Source organism: Gadus morhua, chromosome 17, assembly GCF_902167405.1.
Source record: "Gadus morhua chromosome 17, gadMor3.0, whole genome shotgun sequence".
NCBI lineage: Eukaryota > Metazoa > Chordata > Actinopteri > Gadiformes > Gadidae > Gadus > Gadus morhua.
Window position 1 is genome coordinate 19,139,949 of NC_044064.1, and position 21,342 is coordinate 19,161,290.

The following is a 21,342-nucleotide window of genomic DNA, read 5'->3' on the forward strand; positions in this document are numbered from 1 at the left end:
ATTTGAGTTGTGTATTTTCAAAATCTGCTGGCGTTTTGCAAATGGCGTACCCAACCTTTAACTAATTAAATCTAAGAAGTTCAGCATCCTGATGACAGAAACTAGTGTGATGCTGGAAACGAGTTCTCCAGACCAGCCATCATTGTCCTTAGACGTAGTACACTATCCGCATTCACTAAGTGCGCAGATTTTCAGATGTCAGTGTTGTTCCAAATCGAATACGCCTTGGTGCATTTACCAGAAATTCGGATTGAGACTGCCGAAGCAGCTCGCCACCTGCCAAAAACATCCTGCTTTGAACGGTGAAGCCTTTATGCTTGCAGCTATAAAAAGCTAAAATGCTATAAAAGTTACAAAATGACTCCATTAAATAGGCCGGCTCAGCCTAGCTCCGCCTCTTCCGCAACGTAGGCTGCTGTTGAGTGCAAAGCGATGGCTGCCGTTGAGTGCAGAAATTGCACATTGTTCCATACTCAGTGTTTTGACTGTTTTGAGGGCACCATCCGGGTCCTTTCAGTACACTTATTTTCGCCAAGATCGTTATTGGAACGCCCTACGTGCTCAAACTAAGTATAGTAAGGACAGGAATTATGGATATCGGAACACGCCACAGGTCATAATGTCAGAAGCTAGTGTGATGGTGGAGACTAGGGTTGCCGCGGTGTACGGTATTACCAGTATTACCGGTGTTGAGGCCAACAGCGATTACTCGGTGTTGCACACCGGCAACAGTGAGTTTTTTATTTATTTATTTTTTAGTAATAACTTATTTTTTCAGTCAAAATTAATAATATAATTATGATTATAAAAAATGTGTAAAATAGGCCGAATTTCTGCTCTGTGTGGAAGAGAATCGGCGCGCCGAGAATTTGCGCGCTTCCGAGCGATGCTGTGAAAATGGAGCTTGCAGCAGTGGGGCCTCCACCGGAGAGTTCGGGCACACAGCGGCCGACACAGCCATCAATTTGTGGAGCGTTTGCCAAATGTACAAAGTACAAGAAGGACAGTGTGAGGTGGACTGCATGTACCGATGCAGTCACCAAATATATGAGCAAGGAGATGGTGTCCTTCAACACGGCGGAAAAAAATCCTTCAAGGAGCTTTTGGCGACACTTTACGCCAGTACGATGTTCCAGGGCGGACATATTTTTCATCCACAGCCATCGCACAAACTTACAACAGTGTCAGGAGTGAGCTGCAACATACCCTCTTATCGGTCGAAGAGTTTTCCCTCACAACAGACTTGTGGTTGAGCGCATCGATGGCACCATATATGTCACTGACATTTTATTGACCAGGATTGGAAGCTGGTGTCATAATGCCTCCAGACGAGCTTTTTGCCAGAGGACCACACCGCCGTTAATTTGGCTGATGCCCTGCAGGACACTATGCGGGAGTGGGAATTGAGCGCGGATAAAGTCTCCAGTCTCACCACCAACAGTGGAGCCAACATCAAAGCAGCTGTTCGGAACCTAGGGTGGCCCTGGTTGAGCTGCTTCGGGCACAACCTAAACCTTGCTGTGTCAAATACTTTGGAAAAAACAGAGTGCGAACAGACCGTGCCCTTGCAGTCTGTCGCACAATCAACGTTTTCTCACAGCTGGACGAGGAGACAGGAGCTGCAGAAAGCCCAGGTCGAGCTTGGCCTCCCACAGCACTCGCTGGTGACGGTATGTTAACTAAGCCTCATATTCTTTTTGGGAAAAATTGTAAAATATAAATAAAATACAATATGCCTATATTAAGCATTCACCTAGGATTGTGCAACACGCTGTTAGATGTTAGAGCAGAAGCAGGCTATCAACAGAGTGCTTGCAGAGGATCGGAAAACCAATGTGAACATCTCTTGGCAAGATGAAGATGTGCTGCTGGCAATGGATGAAGCGCTGAAGCCAGACCGACATTCTCTCCGGGGAGAATTATGTGACCGCATCGTCTCTACTCCCTGTGCTGCATTTGGTCACACAGGGAACGTTAGCCCCTTTTGTTGAAGACACCAAATTAACTGCTGACCTGAAAGCTGGCATCCTCCATGTTCTGGAAGAAAAATATAAAGCCCTGCCGCAGGCAAGCCAGGAGCTCATGCGCAAGGCAACATTCCTTGACCCACGATACCGGGGTGAATATGACTCGAATGTTAACGAGTTAAAAAGAATGATTGAGGAAGAAGCAGTCATCCTCGGGCGAGCAGCGCAGCCAGTGAGAGGGGAAAATTAAGACGAGGAGGGAGCCGCGGCAGAGCCCCAGCCCAAGAAAATAACTTTGGCAAGTTTGCTAAAGAGGAAAACAGGCGCACCTACCTCAGCCCTACTAACGCTCCCCGAAAAAGCAGCCGCACAGATTGTCAGCTACTGTCAAGAGGCTTGCATCGATGCTGAGGAGGTTCCTCTTGGTTGGTGGAAATTGAACCAAACGAGGCTTCCCCTTCTGGCAAAGGTCGCCAGAAATTTCCTCTGCGTGTGTGCTACAAGCTGCGCATCCGAGCGGGTGTTTAGCACGGCAGGGAACATTGTCACTAGGGCTGGGTATCACTAGGTACCCCACGATACGATACTATCACGATATTTTACCCACGATAACGATAATATCACGATACAGCGATTCTGCGATTATCGATATATTGCAAGAAATTTCACCCACGATACATCAAGATATCTGTGTCACTGAAGAAATTCAGAATTTATTACAAAAACATTTTATGCAAAGTAACAGAAAATTAGAAAACAAAATAAATGCAGAAAACATTTCATTGCTTAGTTTCATTCGCTCTGTTTACAGTGGATGTATCGCAATGGCGAGGCGCACACAGCCTTTAGCCGTGTTCTGCAAATATTCTAGAACACACGGGAGTCCTGGAGCTCTATATCAAAATATTATCATATAGCCTACATAGATATCTATATAATATATATTATATCCGCCAAAAGATGTGTGATCCGATATTATGAATCTCAAACGACCGCGTTGGGTTCTCCGACGTTCCTGGTTCTTCAACGTCCTCATCAATGTGAAGTAGACCGAACCACGACAAGGAGGAGAAAGGGATTGTTCCCGGGCAGCGCTTAGGCACCTCCGCCTCCGGCGGTGGTCCCTCAGTGGGTCTCAAGCTGGAGACATTCGCCGCCAACAATCCCTTTCTCCTCCATGTCGTAGTTCATGTTCTTGAGGGAGTCAAAGCCAAAGTTCCTTCCCCCCAATTCATTCTCAACCTTGGCTGAGATAACCCCCAATACGAGTCTCGTTGTAGAAATACCAGAGACGAGAGTCCGACAGAACGGTTATCCAAATAACAAGGAAGTGTACAACACTTGCGATACAGTCCTGGAGCTCTATATCTAAATAATATCATATAATACATAGAAATCTATATCATTTAATACATATTATCACGGCCAAAAGCGGTGTGCGCCTCCAGACGATATAATGAATCACAAACGACTTTGTCGGGTTCTGCGACGTCTCTGGTTCTTCCACTTTCACATCAACCTGAAGTCGACTGAACCGCGCGCTGCCGGCTGCCCGCTGCCGGGCGATGGTGCCTCGCGGCAACCGGTGGCATGACGCAGTTCATGTACTTCAGCCAGTCAAAGCCAAAGTTCCTTTCTCCCAATTCCTTCTCAACCATGGCTGAGATAACATAACCCCCACAACAGTCTCGTTGTGGAAATACAAGACACGTCAAAGAACCGACAAGAAACACTTGCGTTACAGTGTGTGTATTCACACAAACACACACACATGTGGCGCTCGCACGGTCGAGTCTCATTGGCGGGCCAACGTCTCTGGGCGGGCCAGGCAGAGTAAGGGGAGGAGCTGAGATTCCTGATGACGTCAAGAATACAGACATTCCAAATCAGCGCACTTGAGCCTCCGTTTTTTCAAAGGCGAGCAGAACAGCTAGTGCTCGTTTTACACCAAACGCAAGTTTTAGCAATTGGGGGACCATAGGCAGGCTAGGGGAACTCATATTTATGTTAGAAAACCTCATATTTTCATGTCATGGGACCTTTGAATATCGATATTTGGCGTCAGCATATCGAGAACGTCCCGCAAGACGAAATATCGCGATATGTCGCAGTATCGATATTTTGGCACACCCCTAATTGTCACCCCCACAAGATCGCTTCTCAAACCAGAGAAGGTGAACATGTTAGTTTTCCTGGCAAAGAACATGTAGCCTAGACTAGTCACACTTGTCAATAGTTTATTTTAGCCAGGCCTAGCCCTATTTAGAACTGTTATAATATTTTATATTGCGGGCGGCAGCACGGACAGGATATGCCGGCCCGTCACCTGTCGGCTTGTTCATTCATTTTACATATTTAATTTTTTATAAAAGTTTCGAGTTTGGCATTAAGCAGAATTGTGTTTCTTCTTTTTGTTCCATAGGCCTTGTGTTTGCTTATTTAATTGTAGCCAATTCGTTTCTTATTAATTTTGTTACATTGTGTTTGATTATTTTACCTTGTTTTACCCTGTGTATTAAAAATAGAATATGTAAATAGTTGTGGCAATTGGGCTTGAGGCCCGCGGCACAAGACGGGCATGCAAGTCGCCGTCATCTTTAGGCCTATTTGATTAAAAAAAAGAGTTCTGCAGTTTGTCTTTGCACTGTTTTACTGTTTTATTGTTTGTCCTAATAGATAGGATACCTAATAAACCTTTGGAACACACAAGACCGGTAACCATAGCAACGGCGGTAAACAAACCCTGCGAAGCCCAATCCCTACGTGAGCTCCCCGCGCTACGGCCATCCGGAGGCGCACAGAGCTTTTGGCCGTGATATTATGATATTTAAAATGATATTGTACAATAGAACGTTATAAGACGCCGAGAATTGGCGCGCTGCCAGCCGCTATCACCGAGTGTGAGAGGAGAGTTGACGGAGAAGATGGCGGTTGACCTAGTTTCAAAGTTAATACCGGTAATACCGGTATTGACACGAGCGTATTACTCTGTGAAAATGTCCACATCGCGGCAACCCTAGTGGAGACCAGTTCTTCAGACCAGCCATCACCTGGTCTTGAAGGCTCCAAACCCATGAAGGCTACCTGATGTGTGAGAACAACTCTCATGGCTGGGGTGAGATAAGTGGTTGGCGATGTGTTCATGATTGCTCTCCTGTTGTCGTGACCTCCAGGTCGTACAAGCTGTCGATGCCGGGCACCCAGTGGTTGACGGCGTGTGAGAACACGCCCCACACCTGGTGCGACCTGACACCCAGGAAGCTGTACTTCCAGGCCATCTACACGCTGCGTGTCCGCACCCACCGCGGACCGCTGCGCTCCGGCTGGGTCCTCAAGGAGTTCTGCGCTGACAAGGAGGGTAAGCAGGGCGGGCCTGTTGGGTTGTTCTGGAGCTCTTGTGGACAGTGAGCTGCACAACCTCCTCAAACAGCCTGTTCATCTGACAACGTCTCCCATTTTTTTCTCCCAGCTCTGTGGTTGTAGTTATCTGGTCAGCTCCTTCTTGAGGAGTTATGGATTTAAGTTGGGGGGACACAGGATCAGCTGAATAACATTCAACAGGCATTTCCTCAGGAAGCCAGCGCTACCATCCTGTCTGTTCTACCACTGGGCCGCAGACATAAAGTACCAGGGACTACTTTATGCCTGTGGTCGTTCATTTATGATATCACTGATTAGCAGCAATAATGATAAAGATTTATGACCTGCGTTACGGCTCCTTGGCTTCTCTTGTTTGGTGCTGTCAATGTTCGCAACAACATTTACATTTAGGGCATTAAGCCGACACTTTTATCCAAAGCAAACTTGCAATGAGTACAATTGTCAGAAGAAAATTCCCCCCTCGAACAAAAAATATTTAAAACTTGTAGTTGAAGGGGTTGTTTGGGCTCTTGGAATTCCCACAGATGCCTACTAGGAGACTGGTGAGACCCTGTTACGTTATGCTAGCATTATGTCTGCCATCCGCAACCTAGGGCACTAAAAGGTCTCCTGCCTTTGGGCCCTGTGGAGGCCCTGGCGTCCGGGAGGGTCTGCAGCAGGGCCTGTGAATTCCTCAGAGGCTGTTGCTGTGGAGTACAAATACAATGCCTTGACCCCACTGCGCTCTCTTCAAGCCAGACCCGTGTTGACCACAGCTGCTGTAGTCTCTTGAACTTCCTCTGGTGATCAATACGTCTCTCCCTACGACCCCTCTGCCCACAGCGGCCCTGGGCCCTCCGTCCAGGGTTGACCTGGCCCCCGCGGGAGCCCTGCTCAACATGATGATCTGGGACCCCCGGAGCAGCACCAATGGCTCCATGAAGGAGCTGTACCCCAGGATGTACTACCGGGTGGTGTACTGGGAGCACTCCGACACTCGGGTACAACACCATACTAGGGATCGACCGATACAGATTTTTTAGGGCCGATACGATACCGATATTTTTTCATCAGCCTTAGCCGATACTCCGATACGCCGATACCGATATTTAGAGCCGATATTTAGAGCCGATACTGCTTTTGCTCCCTCAATCATAAAAATTACACTGATAACAAATGTTACAAGTCTCAATTTAAAAAAAGGAACATTTATTGAACTTCAATATAAAAAACAATATTTAACAAATAGTAAAAACAGGTGAGGTAAAACAAGTAAGAAAAATTAGATGAGCAATATTTAACAAACATTAAAAACAGGTGAGGTAGAACAAGAAAAAAAAAAACGAAAAAATATCGGCGAAAATCAGCCGCGTATCGGCCGATACCGATACACGTAAAAAAACGCGAATATCGGCCGATAATATCGGCCGACCGATATATCGGTCGATCCCTACACCATACACCCTTATGTTCCCCTTGTCAGTGGTGCCAGTCTATGTATGTGTTTATTACAGAGCTCTTCAATGCCGTGGAACGCCTCATTCACTTGCATGGGCCTTCACAACTTCTGGCGTCTTAATAATTTTTTGATAATTCACCGTTGCTAAGCATATAATGACCGCTGTCGAGGAATGTGGATTTTTTGTCCCTGATTCACGTCTTTGGTATTACTCCGCAAGTTGTCTGGTAACTTATCAACCCCAGCGTATTCGGTTGCTAAGCGACGTCAACGTCTTTTGACTATTTCTCTGCTGATCAACACTACGAATGGTAATTGTAAAAAGATAATAATAATAATAATTTCACTTCAAGCAAGGGCCTAATGTCCTCGATTGCAAATCGTTAAAAAGCATACATAAGTGCTTCAGAGCCCACATCAACACCCATGTGTTGAAACCCATACAGAAAGAAGTGTGTCAACGTGGCGATTATGGCTCTGATCAACCACCAGCAGGCAGTCGATTTTATTGAATCAATTCAGTGGATTCATCGATGGGGTTTTGTAGCACGTTAAAGAATGCGAGTGGATAGCTGACCCCAGGTTAATGTGACGAGCCATGGCTTATTAGGGCCCTATGATTTCCGCGATAACGAAAACGAGGACGGAATCACGGAATCGGACAATAAAAACGGAATCTACTGATAATTTTTTATTTTTTTATTATTTTTTTTATTTTTTTATTATACAGGAAAGTATTAAAAGTAACAAAGTTACAATTTAAAACGGTCCTGTCTCAGTAAAATAACTGATTTCCAGCAGGTTCCTGTTCTGCTGCACATATAACATGTAACAGGCACAAGGCACATCACGCGTCACATTTACAATATGCAGCGGAATGCAGCGGAATTCGCCATTATTTTGGTGAAATTCAGTTTCGAGGGAAAAGGGAAACAACACTGGTGACATTAACGTCACTGAATGTTTAGCAGTCACTCCCACAAAAATGTAAAAAAAATCCCCGGTCCACCACTCCAGCCTAGGTGTCGGGAATGCAAACAATAGGTCCCGCTTCCGCTCCTAACAAGTAGCCGAAGAAGAAGTTGAAGCGCCCGTAATTCGGTTCTAACCCCCAAATTCAGAGCCGAACAATATCCAAAACACTTCTATCACTCAGGTGATCAGCTGTTTTGTAGAATATGTCAACATACTATCGATTGGAAACGCAAAGATACGTGCGATGACCACTTGAAATCCAAAATCCATATAAAAAACAATGAACGCCGTAGCCAGGGCACGCCCCTTCAAACCACAATTTGAGTTTATAAAAAAAAGAGTTTATAAGCACTTTATTATTTATGCCATGATTTTATTTGAAGCACTAAAAACAGTGCAATGTTGGGATGTTTTAATAAATGTAGTCTTCTATCTGATTAAATTGTAAGAATTGTATTCGTTCGCACTTATTTGACACTTGTTTTGATGATTTAAATTGCTTAAAGTGTAAAAACGGAATTCATGAAAATTAAAACGGAAAAAACAGAATTTGGAAGAAAATAAAACGGAATATGGAAAAAAATAAAACAGATTTCACAGGGCCCTACCTTATCACTGTCTGTTCTCCCCCCCCCCCTCCTCACGGTGCAGAGGCCAACACCAGCCAGTTGGTGTGCCGTATACATCCATTATACTTCAAATGAGCGTTTAGCGGCTCTATCTTTGTTTGTCCCCACACACTGAAGCACATCCCAACTGCCCTGGCTCTTTTCCCATAATGCCCACAGACAAACCAACGCCCCGGTCTGGATTCTGTGTTCACGCATCACTGCACCCCCTCGGGGACCGCGGCGCAGGGGGGCTGACTCTGAGGGAACAGGGGTGGCTTTGTTCCGGTAGGGTTGTAACTGTGAGTGCAGAGAAATATGTCGATCAGATAACGTGTAGATGGGGTTGATATGACAAATTGGAACACGATCAGCTCTGGGAGCTTGAATTCTCAACCTAGGGCACTAAAAGGTCTCCTGCCTTTGGGCCCTGTGGAGGCCCTGGCGTCCGGGAGGGTCTGCAGCAGGGCCTGTGATTCCTCAGAGGCTGTTGCTGTGGAGTACAAATACAATGCCTTGACCCCAGTGTGATTCACCAGTCAAACCACTGCGCTCTCTTCAAGTCAGACCCATGTTGCCCCAGCTGCTATAGACTCTTGAACTTCCTCCGGTGATCAATACGTCTCTTCCCAGAGTTCAGCTCATTCTGCTCTTGCTCTCGATTAGGTAAGCTATGCAGATAGCTAACATGAAGTTGGTCCCTTGGAATAAAAGCCCAGGAAACGTGAAACGGTTTAGGCCTTTGATAAGGTTCCTTGTTTACTTCCAAACTTGTAAAACTGTAAAAACATAGAAAACATGAATTTACAATCTGCTCATGTAAATGAATATACAATATACAAAGCTACGATAAGCTCAGCAATAGCATTAAACAAAATCAACATTAGACTTTGTAATCCCGCTAGCTTCAATGCTAATTTTACACTGTGATTCAATGGCAAATGCTACTGCGATTAGCCTTGGCAATTTATAAGTAAACCTAAACATTCAGAATTTTACAAATTTAACAACCATAATTGTTAAGCCACAGAAATGATTCGAATGCTTTAAACATTTATACTTACCGACTAAGACTTTCTCTGGACAACCAAAAAGAAAAGGAACTGACATGCTGTGCTCTCTGGAATGTTGCATTATAGGTCCCATGGCATGAAAATCTCCCTTTATGAGGTTTTCTAACATAAATATGAGTTCCCCAGTGGCTAAAACTTGCGTTCGGTGTAAAACGAGCACTAGGTGTTCTGCTCGCCTTTGGAAAAAAATGGAGGCTCAAGCGCGCTGATTTGGAATGTGGTCCCATATGTCGTCATAAAGGATATAAGCTCCTCCCCTTTCTCTGCCTGGCCCGCCCAGAGAATTTGGCCCGCCAATGAGACACGACCGTGCGAGCACCGTGTGTGTGTGTGTGTGTGTGTGTGTGTGTGTGTGTGTGTGTGTGTGTGTGTGTGTGTGTGTGTGTGTGTGTGTGTGTGTGTGTGTGTGTGTGTGTGTGTGTGTGTGTGTGTGTGTGTTAGGGCTGCACAATATATCTAATTTTTATCGCGATGACGATATTGGCGTCCCACGATGACACGTAGTGTTCTCGCAATATTTTTTTTAAATAATGCATCCGCAAAAAGAAAACGAAAAAAGAAACGAGCCCCGCCCATGCAGTATACGCTCTACCTCCGCTGCAAAGCAAACCAAGCGCTCCCTGTACACCTGTCTGCGACTGCGTGAGTCCGGCGCGAAGCGTGAAAAGGGGGAGGGGGGGGGCGTGGCCTGGCGGCAATTTGCCGCTGAGCACAGTGTGTGGCTCCTACCACTAGGGGGTGGTAGAAATTCGAAAGATTTTTCTTTCAATGAATAATCGTGGTAAATAATCGTTATATCAATATTGATCAAAATAATCGTGATAATAATTTTGGCAATAATCGTGCAGCCCTAGTGTGTGTTTGTGTGTGTGATTACACACAGTGTTTGCTTTTGATGTTATGGCGCATAACACTTCGGTTCTTTGACGTCTCTGGTATTTCCACAACGAGACTGCAGTTGGGGTTACCTCAGCCATGGTTGAGAAGGAATTGGGGGAAAGGAACTTTGGCTTTGACTCCCTGAAGTATGAACTGCGACATGCTGCATGCTGCCGGTTGCCGCGAAGCACCACTGCCGCGAAGCACCACCGCGGTGAAGCACCACCGCCCGGCAGCGGGCAGCCGGCAGCAGGCAGCGCACGGTTCAGTCTACTTCAGATTGATCTGGAAGTGGAAGAACCAGAGACGTCGGAGAACCCGACGAAGTCGTTTGTGATTCATAATATCGTCTGGAGGCGCACACAGGTTGGCCTTGATAATATGTATGCTATGATATAGATATATAGAAATTTATGTATTATATGATATTATTTAGATATAGAGCTCCAGGACTGTAACGCAAGTGTTGTACACGCTGTTGGTGTTATGGCGCATAACATGTCGGACGCTCGTCTCTGGTATTTCCACAACGAGACTCGTAGTGGGGGTTATCTCAGCCATGGTTCAGAATGAATTGGGGGAAAGGAACTTTGGCTTTGACTCCCTGAAGTACACTCAGTGTTGCTGGTGTTCAGTACACTCACACCAGCAACAAAAACATCCGCTCCTTCTGGTCCACTGGGCCCCGCCCCCCTCCTCGCACAGCCCGTACGGTCAGTCCCGTCAATCACAGTGTACTGTCCCCTCTGCTCAAAGCAACCTGCTACACTCCACTCACCTGTCTGAAACTCTGTCTGCTGAACACCAGATCCCTCAGTAATAAGGCCCTTTTGATAAATGACTTTATTGTTGACCAGAGCCTAGATATTCTCTGCCTCACTGAGACCTGGCAACAACCAAATGACTTCTCCCATCTAAATGAAGCTGTCCCACCAGGTTTTTCGTTTATTAGTAAACCCCGGGTTAATGGGAGGGGGGGTGGCCTTGCTCTCCTCCATCGTGATAACATCAAAGTCACCACTGTCACAGTCCCCCTTCATTCCTCCTTTGAATGTCTAGCTGTAAAACTCTCAGGCCCCAAACCCACTATCATTGTCACCATTTACAGACCACCAAAACCCTCCGCCGTTTTCCTCAATGAATTCTCATCACTACTTACATCTGTATGTGCAATGTCCCCCACTGTTATCCTCCTTGGTGATTTCAACATCCACATTGACAACCCATCCTGTACTTTTGCTAATGACTTCACTTCTGGACTGTCTTGGCATCACACAACATGTCAACCTCCCAACCCATAACAAAGGTCACATTCTGGATTTAATCTGCTGCACTGACATCACTCCCACTAACCTTGATGTCATTGATTTCCCCATCTCCGACCACAAAGCTGTACTTTTTGACATTCATACCCAACTACACAAAACCAAGGAACAACGGACCATCTCCTTCAGAAACATCAAACTTATCAACACCGCAGACCTCTCCACCCTGATCAGCTCCTACCCCAACCCTCCCCCAGCTTCCTCCCTGACTGACCTGGTGACTCACTACAATAACTGCCTCTCCTCCTCCCTCACCACCCTGGCCCCCCTGAAAACCCGCTCAGTCTCATTCACCCACACTGCTCCCTGGTTCACTCCTCATCTGCGCCAGCTCAAAGCCACTGGTCGTCGACTGGAGCGACTCTACAGTAAGACTCAACTCACTGTACACCGCCAAATGTATTCGGACCACCTCCATCAGTACAAGAATGCCCTCACCACTGCCAAAACCTCATACTACTCCAACCTCATCAACACTGGTACAGGCAACAGCAGAGTCCTCTTCTCAACAGTCAACCACTTACTTCAGCCTCCTAAATCTCTCCCTCCAGACATTTCCACCACCCAATGCACTGCGTTCCTTGACTTCTTCAGCTCTAAAATCAACACCATTCACCAACAACTGGCCTCATCTCGCACCCCCTCTGATGACCCACCCTGGATGATCACCTCTGGCCAACCTCTCATCAGCTCCCTCTCTGACTTCACCCTAGTAACAGAACAGACCGTTTCAGAACTCATCCGCAAAGCCAAAACCACCACCTGTCAGCTCGATCCTCTTCCCACCTCCCTTGTCAAAGCATGTCTTCCGTCCATCTTCCCCATGATCACCAACATAATTAACTCCTCCCTCACTACTGGTACTGTACCCCCCACTCTCAAGCTGGCTGCCATCACTCCCATCCTAAAAAAACCTGGTGCTGACCCAACTGACCTTAACAATTACCGGCCCATCTCCAATCTCCCTTTCATCTCCAAAACACTTGAAAGGGTGGTTGCCGCACAACTACAGTCCCACCTCGACACTAACAATCTCCACGAACCGTTCCAATCTGGCTTCCGTCCAAAACACAGCACTGAAACAGCCCTAGTCAAAATCACCAACGACCTCCTCCTTGCAGCCGACTCTGGATTACTCACCATTCTCATCCTCCTCGATCTCAGCGCAGCATTCGACACCATCTCCCACCCTCTGCTCCTGGACCGCCTAGCTGGTATTGGGATCACTGGTGCTGCACTCTCCTGGTTTACATCCTACCTCACCGGCCGTCAACAATTTGTTCAACTAAGCAACCACAAGTCTGGGTGTTCAGGTGTCTCACTGGGCGTCCCCCAGGGGTCAGTCTTGGGTCCACTCCTCTTCACCACTTACCTCCTCCCGCTGGGCACACTCCTCCGTCACCATGGGGTCCATTTTCATTGCTACGCTGACGACACACAGGTCTACATCTCCACCAAACCCACCGCTGCCATCCCCCCCACCTCCCTCATCACGTGCCTGGAAGAGATCCGGAGCTGGTTGAGCAGGAACTTCCTGAAACTCAATGGAAACAAGACCGAGGCCCTGCTCATCGGATCCAAATCCAACCTCACTAAATCACAACACACCCCAGCTCCACTCATAATTATCGATGGATTCCCAGTACCCTTCTCATCCAAAGTCAAGAGCCTCGGCGTCATCCTGGACAACACCCTCTCATTCGCACCCCATATTCACAACATCACCCGGACTGCATTCTTCCACCTCCGCAACATCGCCAGACTCCGCCCATCACTGACCCAATCCAGCGCTGAAATCCTAGTTCACTCATTTGTCACATCACGCATAGACTACTGCAACGCCCTCCTCACCGGACTCCCCACCAAACTTATCAACAGACTGCAGATCATTCAGAACTCAGCCGCCCGGATCATCACCCGCACCAAATCATCTGACCACATCACCCCTGTCCTCATTCAACTTCACTGGCTCCCAGTACACTACCGCATCCAATACAAAACCCTACTCCTCACCTACAAAGCTCTCCACAACCTAGCCCCCAGTTATCTCTGCGACCTCCTCCAAGAATACACTCCCTCCCGCTCCCTCCGCTCAACCTCTGCTGGACTACTATGTATCCCCACATCACGACTCACTTCAATGGGTGCCCAGTCATTCAGCTGTTCAGCACCCAGGCTCTGGAACTCCCTCCCCCCACACATAAAACAGTCAGACACCATTTCAACCTTCAAGTCACAACTCAAAACTCACTTGTTCAAACTCGCACACAACGTCTAACTGATCACTGTTTTGATTGTTTTTTTTAAATTTATTTCTTATTGCTTATGTTTATTTATTTATTTATTTATTTATTTTTTCCACAATGTCTTGCTTTTTAAAAAATGTATGATGACTATATGCTCTGTAAGGTGACCTTGGGTGTCTTGAAAGGCGCCTCTAAATTAAATGTATTATTATTATTATTATTAAGTACATGAACCACGACATGGAGGAGAAAGGGATTGTTGGCCTTGAATATCTCCCGCTTGAACCCCGCTTTGCCTCTGCCGAGGGACCACCCCCTCGGCGCTTCAGGAGGCGGTGGTGCCTAAGCGCTGACCGCTGCCAAGGCGGTGGTCTCTCGGCAGCGGGGCTCCGGCGGGAGGCAGACGCGGTCAACAATCCCGCTGTAAATCTGCACCACGGCTGAATTTCGGGAGCGTCTTCAAAAACTGTGTGCAAAAACTGTGGGGCCTACTAATATCTATATTAAAGCATCTATAAAGTAGCATGCCATGGGACCTTTAAACTGGGTAACACGGTAACTACGGTAACACAGGAGAGCCAAAACACAACTCGTGCAATGCCATTATCAACCACTAGCCGTCTAGAACAAAAACAAATTGTGGGGGCAGAACAATGGGTGTCCTGCATCTCAACAAAGACGACGTCACCGATATACCTGGGTCCTCACAAAGCGCCAGATCCTTAGAACAAACCTGGAGACTATTGTTTTGAATGCAGACAGAGAGTAGCCTTCTGTGACACTTATTTGTATAAGGCGTTGGTCTGGATGTAAAAGGCTGGCCTGGGATGAAGAGTATGCAAATACATGGCAGAAGACACTTTAAAAGCACACCAAGTTTAATTTCCTACGATTACTATTCCTATGCATTCGGTCAATGACAAGTCCAACCGTGAATATGGGGATCTTAAGCTTTTTCTTTTTTTTTCCTTTATCTCACCATTTTATAATTTCACCATCTTTCCTCGGTTGAATAAAAGGAGCCAACATGTTGTTGTGACACAAATGGCCTTTGGTGAGGAAAACCAAAGGTTGAGGAGGCTCATCTCTACCATGTGTAGAGTGATGAGCACCACACACCGGGCGGCAAGTAGCTCAGGAGGTAGAGCAGGTTGACTGTTAACCAGCAGGTTGCTGGTTCAATCCCCGGCTCCTCCTATCTGAGGGTCAAGGTGTCCTGAGCAAGGCACCTCACCCTGACAGACATTCACACTGGTCTCTCCTGTGTTCCCTCAGAGCCCTGACACTGTGGTGGTGGACACTCGCGTGAACACGGTGACCCTCCCCGACCTGCGGGCCTGGACCTGGTACTGCGTCAGCGTCCAGTCGCGATACGACTTCTACAGCAAGACCTCCGCCTTCACAACCCCACACTGCATGCAGACCGAAGGTGAGAAGCTAGGTGGGGTGACCTGGGAGGAGATAGCGGGGAGGAGTTCACCTGGAGGAGGTCACCTGGAGGAGGTCACCTGGGTGGGGTCACCTGGGAGGAGGGCTAGTGGGTTAAACGTTTGAGACCAGATGTGCTATGATGTGGTGATGGGATGGATAAACCAGGGGGTTGGGAAGATGGATGCAATTTGGGGTAAATATAGAGATTTAAATTCATTCCTTTAAAAAATTGATGTTAATCTCTGAGGCGTTAATCGTACACCTCCCATTTTTTCATTTCGGAGGACTAAGCGCTGATGTACATACTAACAGGACTGCGGCTGTACCACTGCTTTACACTCAATAGAGTCAGGGTTTACTAGACTGGTAAATAGAGTCAGGGTTTAGTCAAGAGTCAGCGTTTAGTCAGGTCAATAGAGTCAGGGTTTAGCAGGTCAGTAGAGTAAGGTCAATAGAGTCAGGGTTTAGTCAATAGAGTCAGGGTTTAGCAGGTCAGTAGAGTGAGGTCAATAGAGTCAGGGTTTAGTCAATAGAGTCAGGGTTTAGCAGGTCAGAGTCAGGTCAATAGAGTCAGGGTTTAGTCAATAGAGTCAGGGTTTAGCAGGTCAGAGTCAGGTCAATAGAGTCAGGGTTTAGTCAATAGAGTCAGGGTTTAGCAGGTCAGTAGAGTGAGGTCAATAGAGTCAGGGTTTAGTCAATAGAGTCAGGTTTTAGCAGGTCAGAGTCAGGTCAATAGAGTCAGGGTTTAGTCAATAGAGTCAGGGTTTAGCAGGTCAGAGTCAGGTCAATAGAGTCAGGGTTTAGTCAATCAATAGAGTCTGGGTTTTGAACGGTCAATAGAGTCATGGGTTAGTCAATAGAGTCAGGGTTTATTCAAGAGTCAGGGTTCAGTGCGGACAGTAAGGCAGGTCAATAGAGTCCGGGGCTAGGGTTAGAGTCAATAGAGTCAGAGTTTAGTACGGTCCTGTTGTCCTATCCAGATTTCCAACATTAGGCTGTGTGTATTTCTATTCACTTATATTAATAACATGCTGAATGGTGTGTGTGTGTAACAGGCGCCGTGCCCTGGTGGCAGATCCTGCTGATCTTCTCCCTCTCTGGGCTGGTGGGCTTCGTGGGTCTCCTGGTGCTTCTATCCTCCGGCCTGTACTGCTACCGCACCGCCAAGGACACGCTGTTCCCCGCAGTGACGCTGCCGCCTCACTTCCAGGCCGTAAGAACCACACACTCAATCTGCCTTCCTGCCTGTACTCTGTTCTTGTGTCAAACGTCATTTTCTGTGGACCAAGTACCGTCGCAATACACAACTCTGCACTTCACAAAGAACGGCTACAAATCCGTTATCTCTACACGCCTGTTCTACCCAGCATGCATTGGTCAGTAGCTTGTGTGAATTTGGGAGCACAGATACCCCAGCGTATGTTGGGCCTTCAAGCTAGGAGCGGCAAGCTGCAGAGCAGCAATGCTAGTTGAGTATGATCAGTTCATTCACATCTCATCAGGTTTCAGGAATCAACCGTGTCTGAATCAACCACTGCGATTGGGGATGTGATGCTGAATCGAAGATGTTCTCATGAGTTGAGAAGCTCCATGCGTTGAGGACAGAGGGTGGGGGGGTTAATTCAGTGTGTGCTTTTTATTTTATTTCTTAAATATTGAGGAAAAATAATTCTCTCGCGCACTCCCTCTCTTGCTCCCTCGCTCTCTCGCTCTCTTGCTCTCTCTCTCTCTCCCCCTCTCTGTCTCTGTCTCTGTCTCTCTCTCGCTCTCTCTCTGTCTCTCTCTCTCTCTGTCTCTGTCTCTGTCTCTGTCTCTCTCTCTCGCTCTCGCTCTCTCTCTCTCTCTCTCTCTCTCTCTCTCTCTCTCTCTCTCTCTCTCAGTACCTCATGGACTTGTCCCCTGGCTCGGACGCCCCACGACTGCTCACCCCGGACTCTGAGTCTGAGCTGACCTGTGATAGGCTGAGCATCTGTCCCCAGGTGGTTCCTCTGGAGGTCCACCTGCCCCCGCTGTCTGCTTCCACAGCGCCCCCTTCAGGCCTGGAGGCAGATGCAAGGTCAGTGTATTTATATTTATATTGTTGTGTTTCTGGGAAGGATCTATGTGTCATCAGTGAATTATATTCATGGGCGAATAATGAACCCCTGTGGTGGTCTTCAACGGCATTGATACAAAGACCTCCTACTGGTGAGTAGTACAGAGGAGGGCCGGCGACGTTGGAAACCCCATGTCTGCAGCCCCAGGGGTTCCAGCTCCTCTGGGTGTCCACCCAGCGTAGATCAGTCCATGTCTATAAAAAGCTGCATTTAATCTAGACTGACGTCCAGACCAATCCGTCAGATCAAAGATTAGCCTACCGATTTGCCCGCCCATAGTTCTAGGGTCCGCTCCCGGTCTCTTGTGTCTCTCTCTAACACAAGAGAGACCAGAGCTCCAGGCATCATGAACTCCCAATCTCAGGGGGGAATAATCGCATTTGGCAATAGGGTTACTAGAAAAGCCTGAAAAACATTTCAGCATCTTCCAGAACATTCTGTTTTGTATCTTGTCGCTGTAAGGCCCCCCTCCCGAGTGCTTACCAATCACATCAGACTGATGTGATTGGTCAGCACGCCCCCTCTGTTGCGATTGGTCGAAAGCTTTGCGCATGCGCCGGCAAATTCACACCCCCGAGAAGTTAACATTGTGGGTAGCCGGGAGGCGGGACTTCTGCACTTCAGCACCGCCCACTGCAGTCTGACGTCACGCTGTTACGGAAGGAAAGTTTGAGCAAGCCGTTTGACGCACTTATTGAGGGGCGTTCTCGGTGGGCTCCAATACCCCCCCTGGCTCAGATGTTTCTAGTTTAGCAGACGTAAAACTGTCATACGTCATAAAAGTCTAAAGCAAAGGAAAAAGTGGAAAAAGCATGATATCACCCCCCTTAATGTGATGATGTTGCACATCTGGAAACAGGCACAATCGGCAGGACAGCGGTGGGAGCGGAGACTCTGGGGTCTACTCCACGGAGGGGGGCTCAGGCCCCCCGCGCCACTGCAGCCACGACCTCCCCTCGCTGGGCACCGAGGAGCCCTGGGACGGGGGGTCCACCGCGCTCCTGGAGCCGGTCAGCCTGGAGCAGGTCAGCCTGGAGCAGGTCAGCCTGGAGCACAGGGGCCTGAAGGCTGAGGCGGCGGGCCCCTGGGGCGTGAGGGATGAGGGCATCATGGACATGGGCGTCTGAGAAGGACAGAGGAGAGGAAATGGAGCAGACAGCAGGGCCTTGCTAATGGTCAGTGATGCAGAGAAGATCTCCCTCCAACTTTGAAACACTGAATGGGAGGTAAAGACTAAGCTAGGGGACTCCTGTGAAAATAGATCCCTTTGTCCACCTGCTGATCAGACAGAAGACCATGTTTGTTGTGTTTTTAGATGTTTTAATCATTTTGAACCATCTCCCTTTTTCATGATCTTTGGCAAAGTACTTTCTGTGAATGGCGCGATTACTACCACAGCATCCATAGCAGAGAAAATCAAACTGCAATGAGCCGAAGTGACCGTTGAAAGAATAAGGCACCATCATAAGCAGCACATAGATGTGTTGATGCTAATACTGCCTTCTCTGTTGAGCTCATAGGTAAACCCCAAAAGCACTTAATTCAGGGGAACAAAGTTCCTTATTTCTGTGGGAAAGTTACTTATTTTTCCACAAGGGAAAAAAATTGAGAAAGTTGTCAAACTGTGGAAATTCTCTTTAAAATATAATAAGTGTGTTACTCTCGGCTAAGAGCATTTCTAGAGTGGTCGTTTCCTATTGACTGTTACACACTCGCTCTCATGGAATCACATCTGGCCCTTTTCTAAAACCTTGACAACTGTCGTCATTGAAATCTGAAACTCCTACGCCACATGCACACCCCCTACCCCCGTCTGCTCAAAAAACAATTGTGTACGTGCGCATCATTGCATTAGCTCAGTAGGAAACGTATGGAGATTGATGATTGCTGTTCACTTGACCATTATTTATACCAACATAATATTAATTATGTAAATGAATTGATTAAAGAGAACTACAGCTGGTCGCAGCCCAAACATCTGGGGAAGAGGCTGAGGCAGAACACTCTTCTTTGGGGGAACTATCTTACTTCCATAACAAAATGTGTCAATTGTTTTGGTTTGAATCGGAATTGTCAAACTTTTAGTTGATGTGGAATGTACATTGTGTGTTTATACAGAGCTGTGTTTGAAGGGAGAACGTAAAACTGATTGTGAATACATTTCTACTCATTGTCGATTCTTATAGAATCATAAATCGTATACATAAACGTATGTTTATCGTTTCCCATCCTGACCTTTTTTTTCAATGTCGATTTTTCTTGATTTTGTCTTGGCTTTACTCATCAAAATAAAAGAACATTCAGTTATGAAGATAGCTTTTGTTCTGAAACCTAGAAGCCATCCATTGTTCAGGTACTAAATTCATTCATCCTATCATTTGTATTTATTACAATACCATTCTCTTAACCTGTTTAATTTACAATGAATCATGATATTTGGGGTATGCTACTCATCTTTTGTAAATCTATTTTCTAGAGGTAAATCCTCAAATGTTCATAAACGGTATGCAACGGCACATTTCAGTAGAAAACCAAATTATGGCTTTGAGACTTTAGTCAAACAATTGAAGGAGGAACATGAAGAAATGAAGCCTCAATAATAAGTTGTAGCCACAATATATCCAAATGTCTTGATCCAGTTCATCTTAAATAACTCAAGGGCATTATCTGGCAGGGGGTCCCCAAGGTGGTGGTGGTCCAAACACCTGCAGACTGTGAAGAGCTCTCCTTGTGTACCCAGCCTGTGGCTGGTCATTAAACATGTTTATTGAGCAGATGTTGTAAAGTCTGTACAGAGAAGCCTGTTGGTAAAATGTGAATTGTATTTGGTGGTAGTGCTGTGGGCTGCTGCCAGGGGACTCTGCGGTGAGGAACGTATTAAAGACATGCTGACGGCCCATTCTGGTCTTTGCTTGGACAGCCTTGGACTCCGTCGGGAAGAGGAGAAACCTGACCAAGACCGACCCTTGGTTTAGCTATAGGTTTAATAATACCTGGATTGGTATACGATTAGTGATGGTTAAGTAGGTAGCCCCACCTTGGTTAGAGATGGAAAAGGTTAGGTAGTAGGTTAGAGATTCTGAATTAAGGTTAGAGATAGGGATGCACCGATCCGATATTTGTATCGGTATCGATATTGAAGACATTTCTAGATTGGGTATCGGTGACAAATGGGCCGATCCATATTTCAAAAAATTTATTTATTTATTTTTTACGTTTATGTACATACTTGAATCCTATTCCTACTACCTTGCTGCTTTGATAATTGAATTTCCCACGAAAATGTTCTCACGGGATTAATAAAAGTGTATCTATCTATTGGCTGATCTATTCAGTTTCTATGTGTGCGCTGTGAGTGACGTCATAAACAAGCAACACGCCGTGCGGAGCCTAAAGTGATGAAATGGAGCGAGCAAAAGGATCTGCTATCTGGAGCTATTTCACTTTACCTAAGCCAGCAAGCTCCACGGCTACATGCAACATATGCAAAGTAAATGTCCCGAGGGGTGGTACTAAACCTTCTAGCTTCAATACCACAAACCTTATAAAGCACCTCCAAAAATTCAAGTCTCATGATCCCAGTCTTTTCCCCTCAATGAAACTTGTTTGTAGCCATAATTTCGCGCTGTTTTTCTATATCGGTATCGGATCGGTATCGGCCGATACTAAACCTCAGATATCGGTATCGGAGGTGAAAAAAGCGGATCGGTGCATCCCTAGTTAGAGATGGTTAGTTTAGGTATTGGGTTAGAGAAGGTTAGTTTAGGTATTGGGTTAGAGATGGTTAGTTTAGGTATTGGGTTAGAGATGGTTAGTTAAGGTATTGGGTTAGAGATGGTTAGTTTAGGTATTGGGTTAGAGATGGTTAGTCTAGGTATTGGGTTAAAGATGGTTAGTTCAGGTATTGAGTTAGAGATGGTTAG

The 21,342-nt window shown here is 46.6% G+C and overlaps 1 protein-coding gene across 1 annotated transcript in view; it reads left to right on the plus strand.

Annotated features, from left to right (window-relative positions):
• Window positions 1-20,735, plus strand: part of LOC115529311 (interferon alpha/beta receptor 1b) — a 29,118-nt gene extending 8,383 nt beyond the window's left edge. Inside the window, exons 3-8 of the mRNA XM_030337932.1 lie at window positions 5,141-5,325; window positions 6,171-6,328; window positions 15,168-15,321; window positions 16,379-16,536; window positions 17,204-17,379; window positions 18,279-20,735. Coding sequence (XP_030193792.1) covers window positions 5,141-5,325; window positions 6,171-6,328; window positions 15,168-15,321; window positions 16,379-16,536; window positions 17,204-17,379; window positions 18,279-18,546 — 1,099 coding nt within the window. The 3' untranslated portion in view covers window positions 18,547-20,735. The remainder of the gene's footprint in view (window positions 1-5,140; window positions 5,326-6,170; window positions 6,329-15,167; window positions 15,322-16,378; window positions 16,537-17,203; window positions 17,380-18,278) is intronic.
• Window positions 20,736-21,342: the final 607 nt, after the last annotated feature.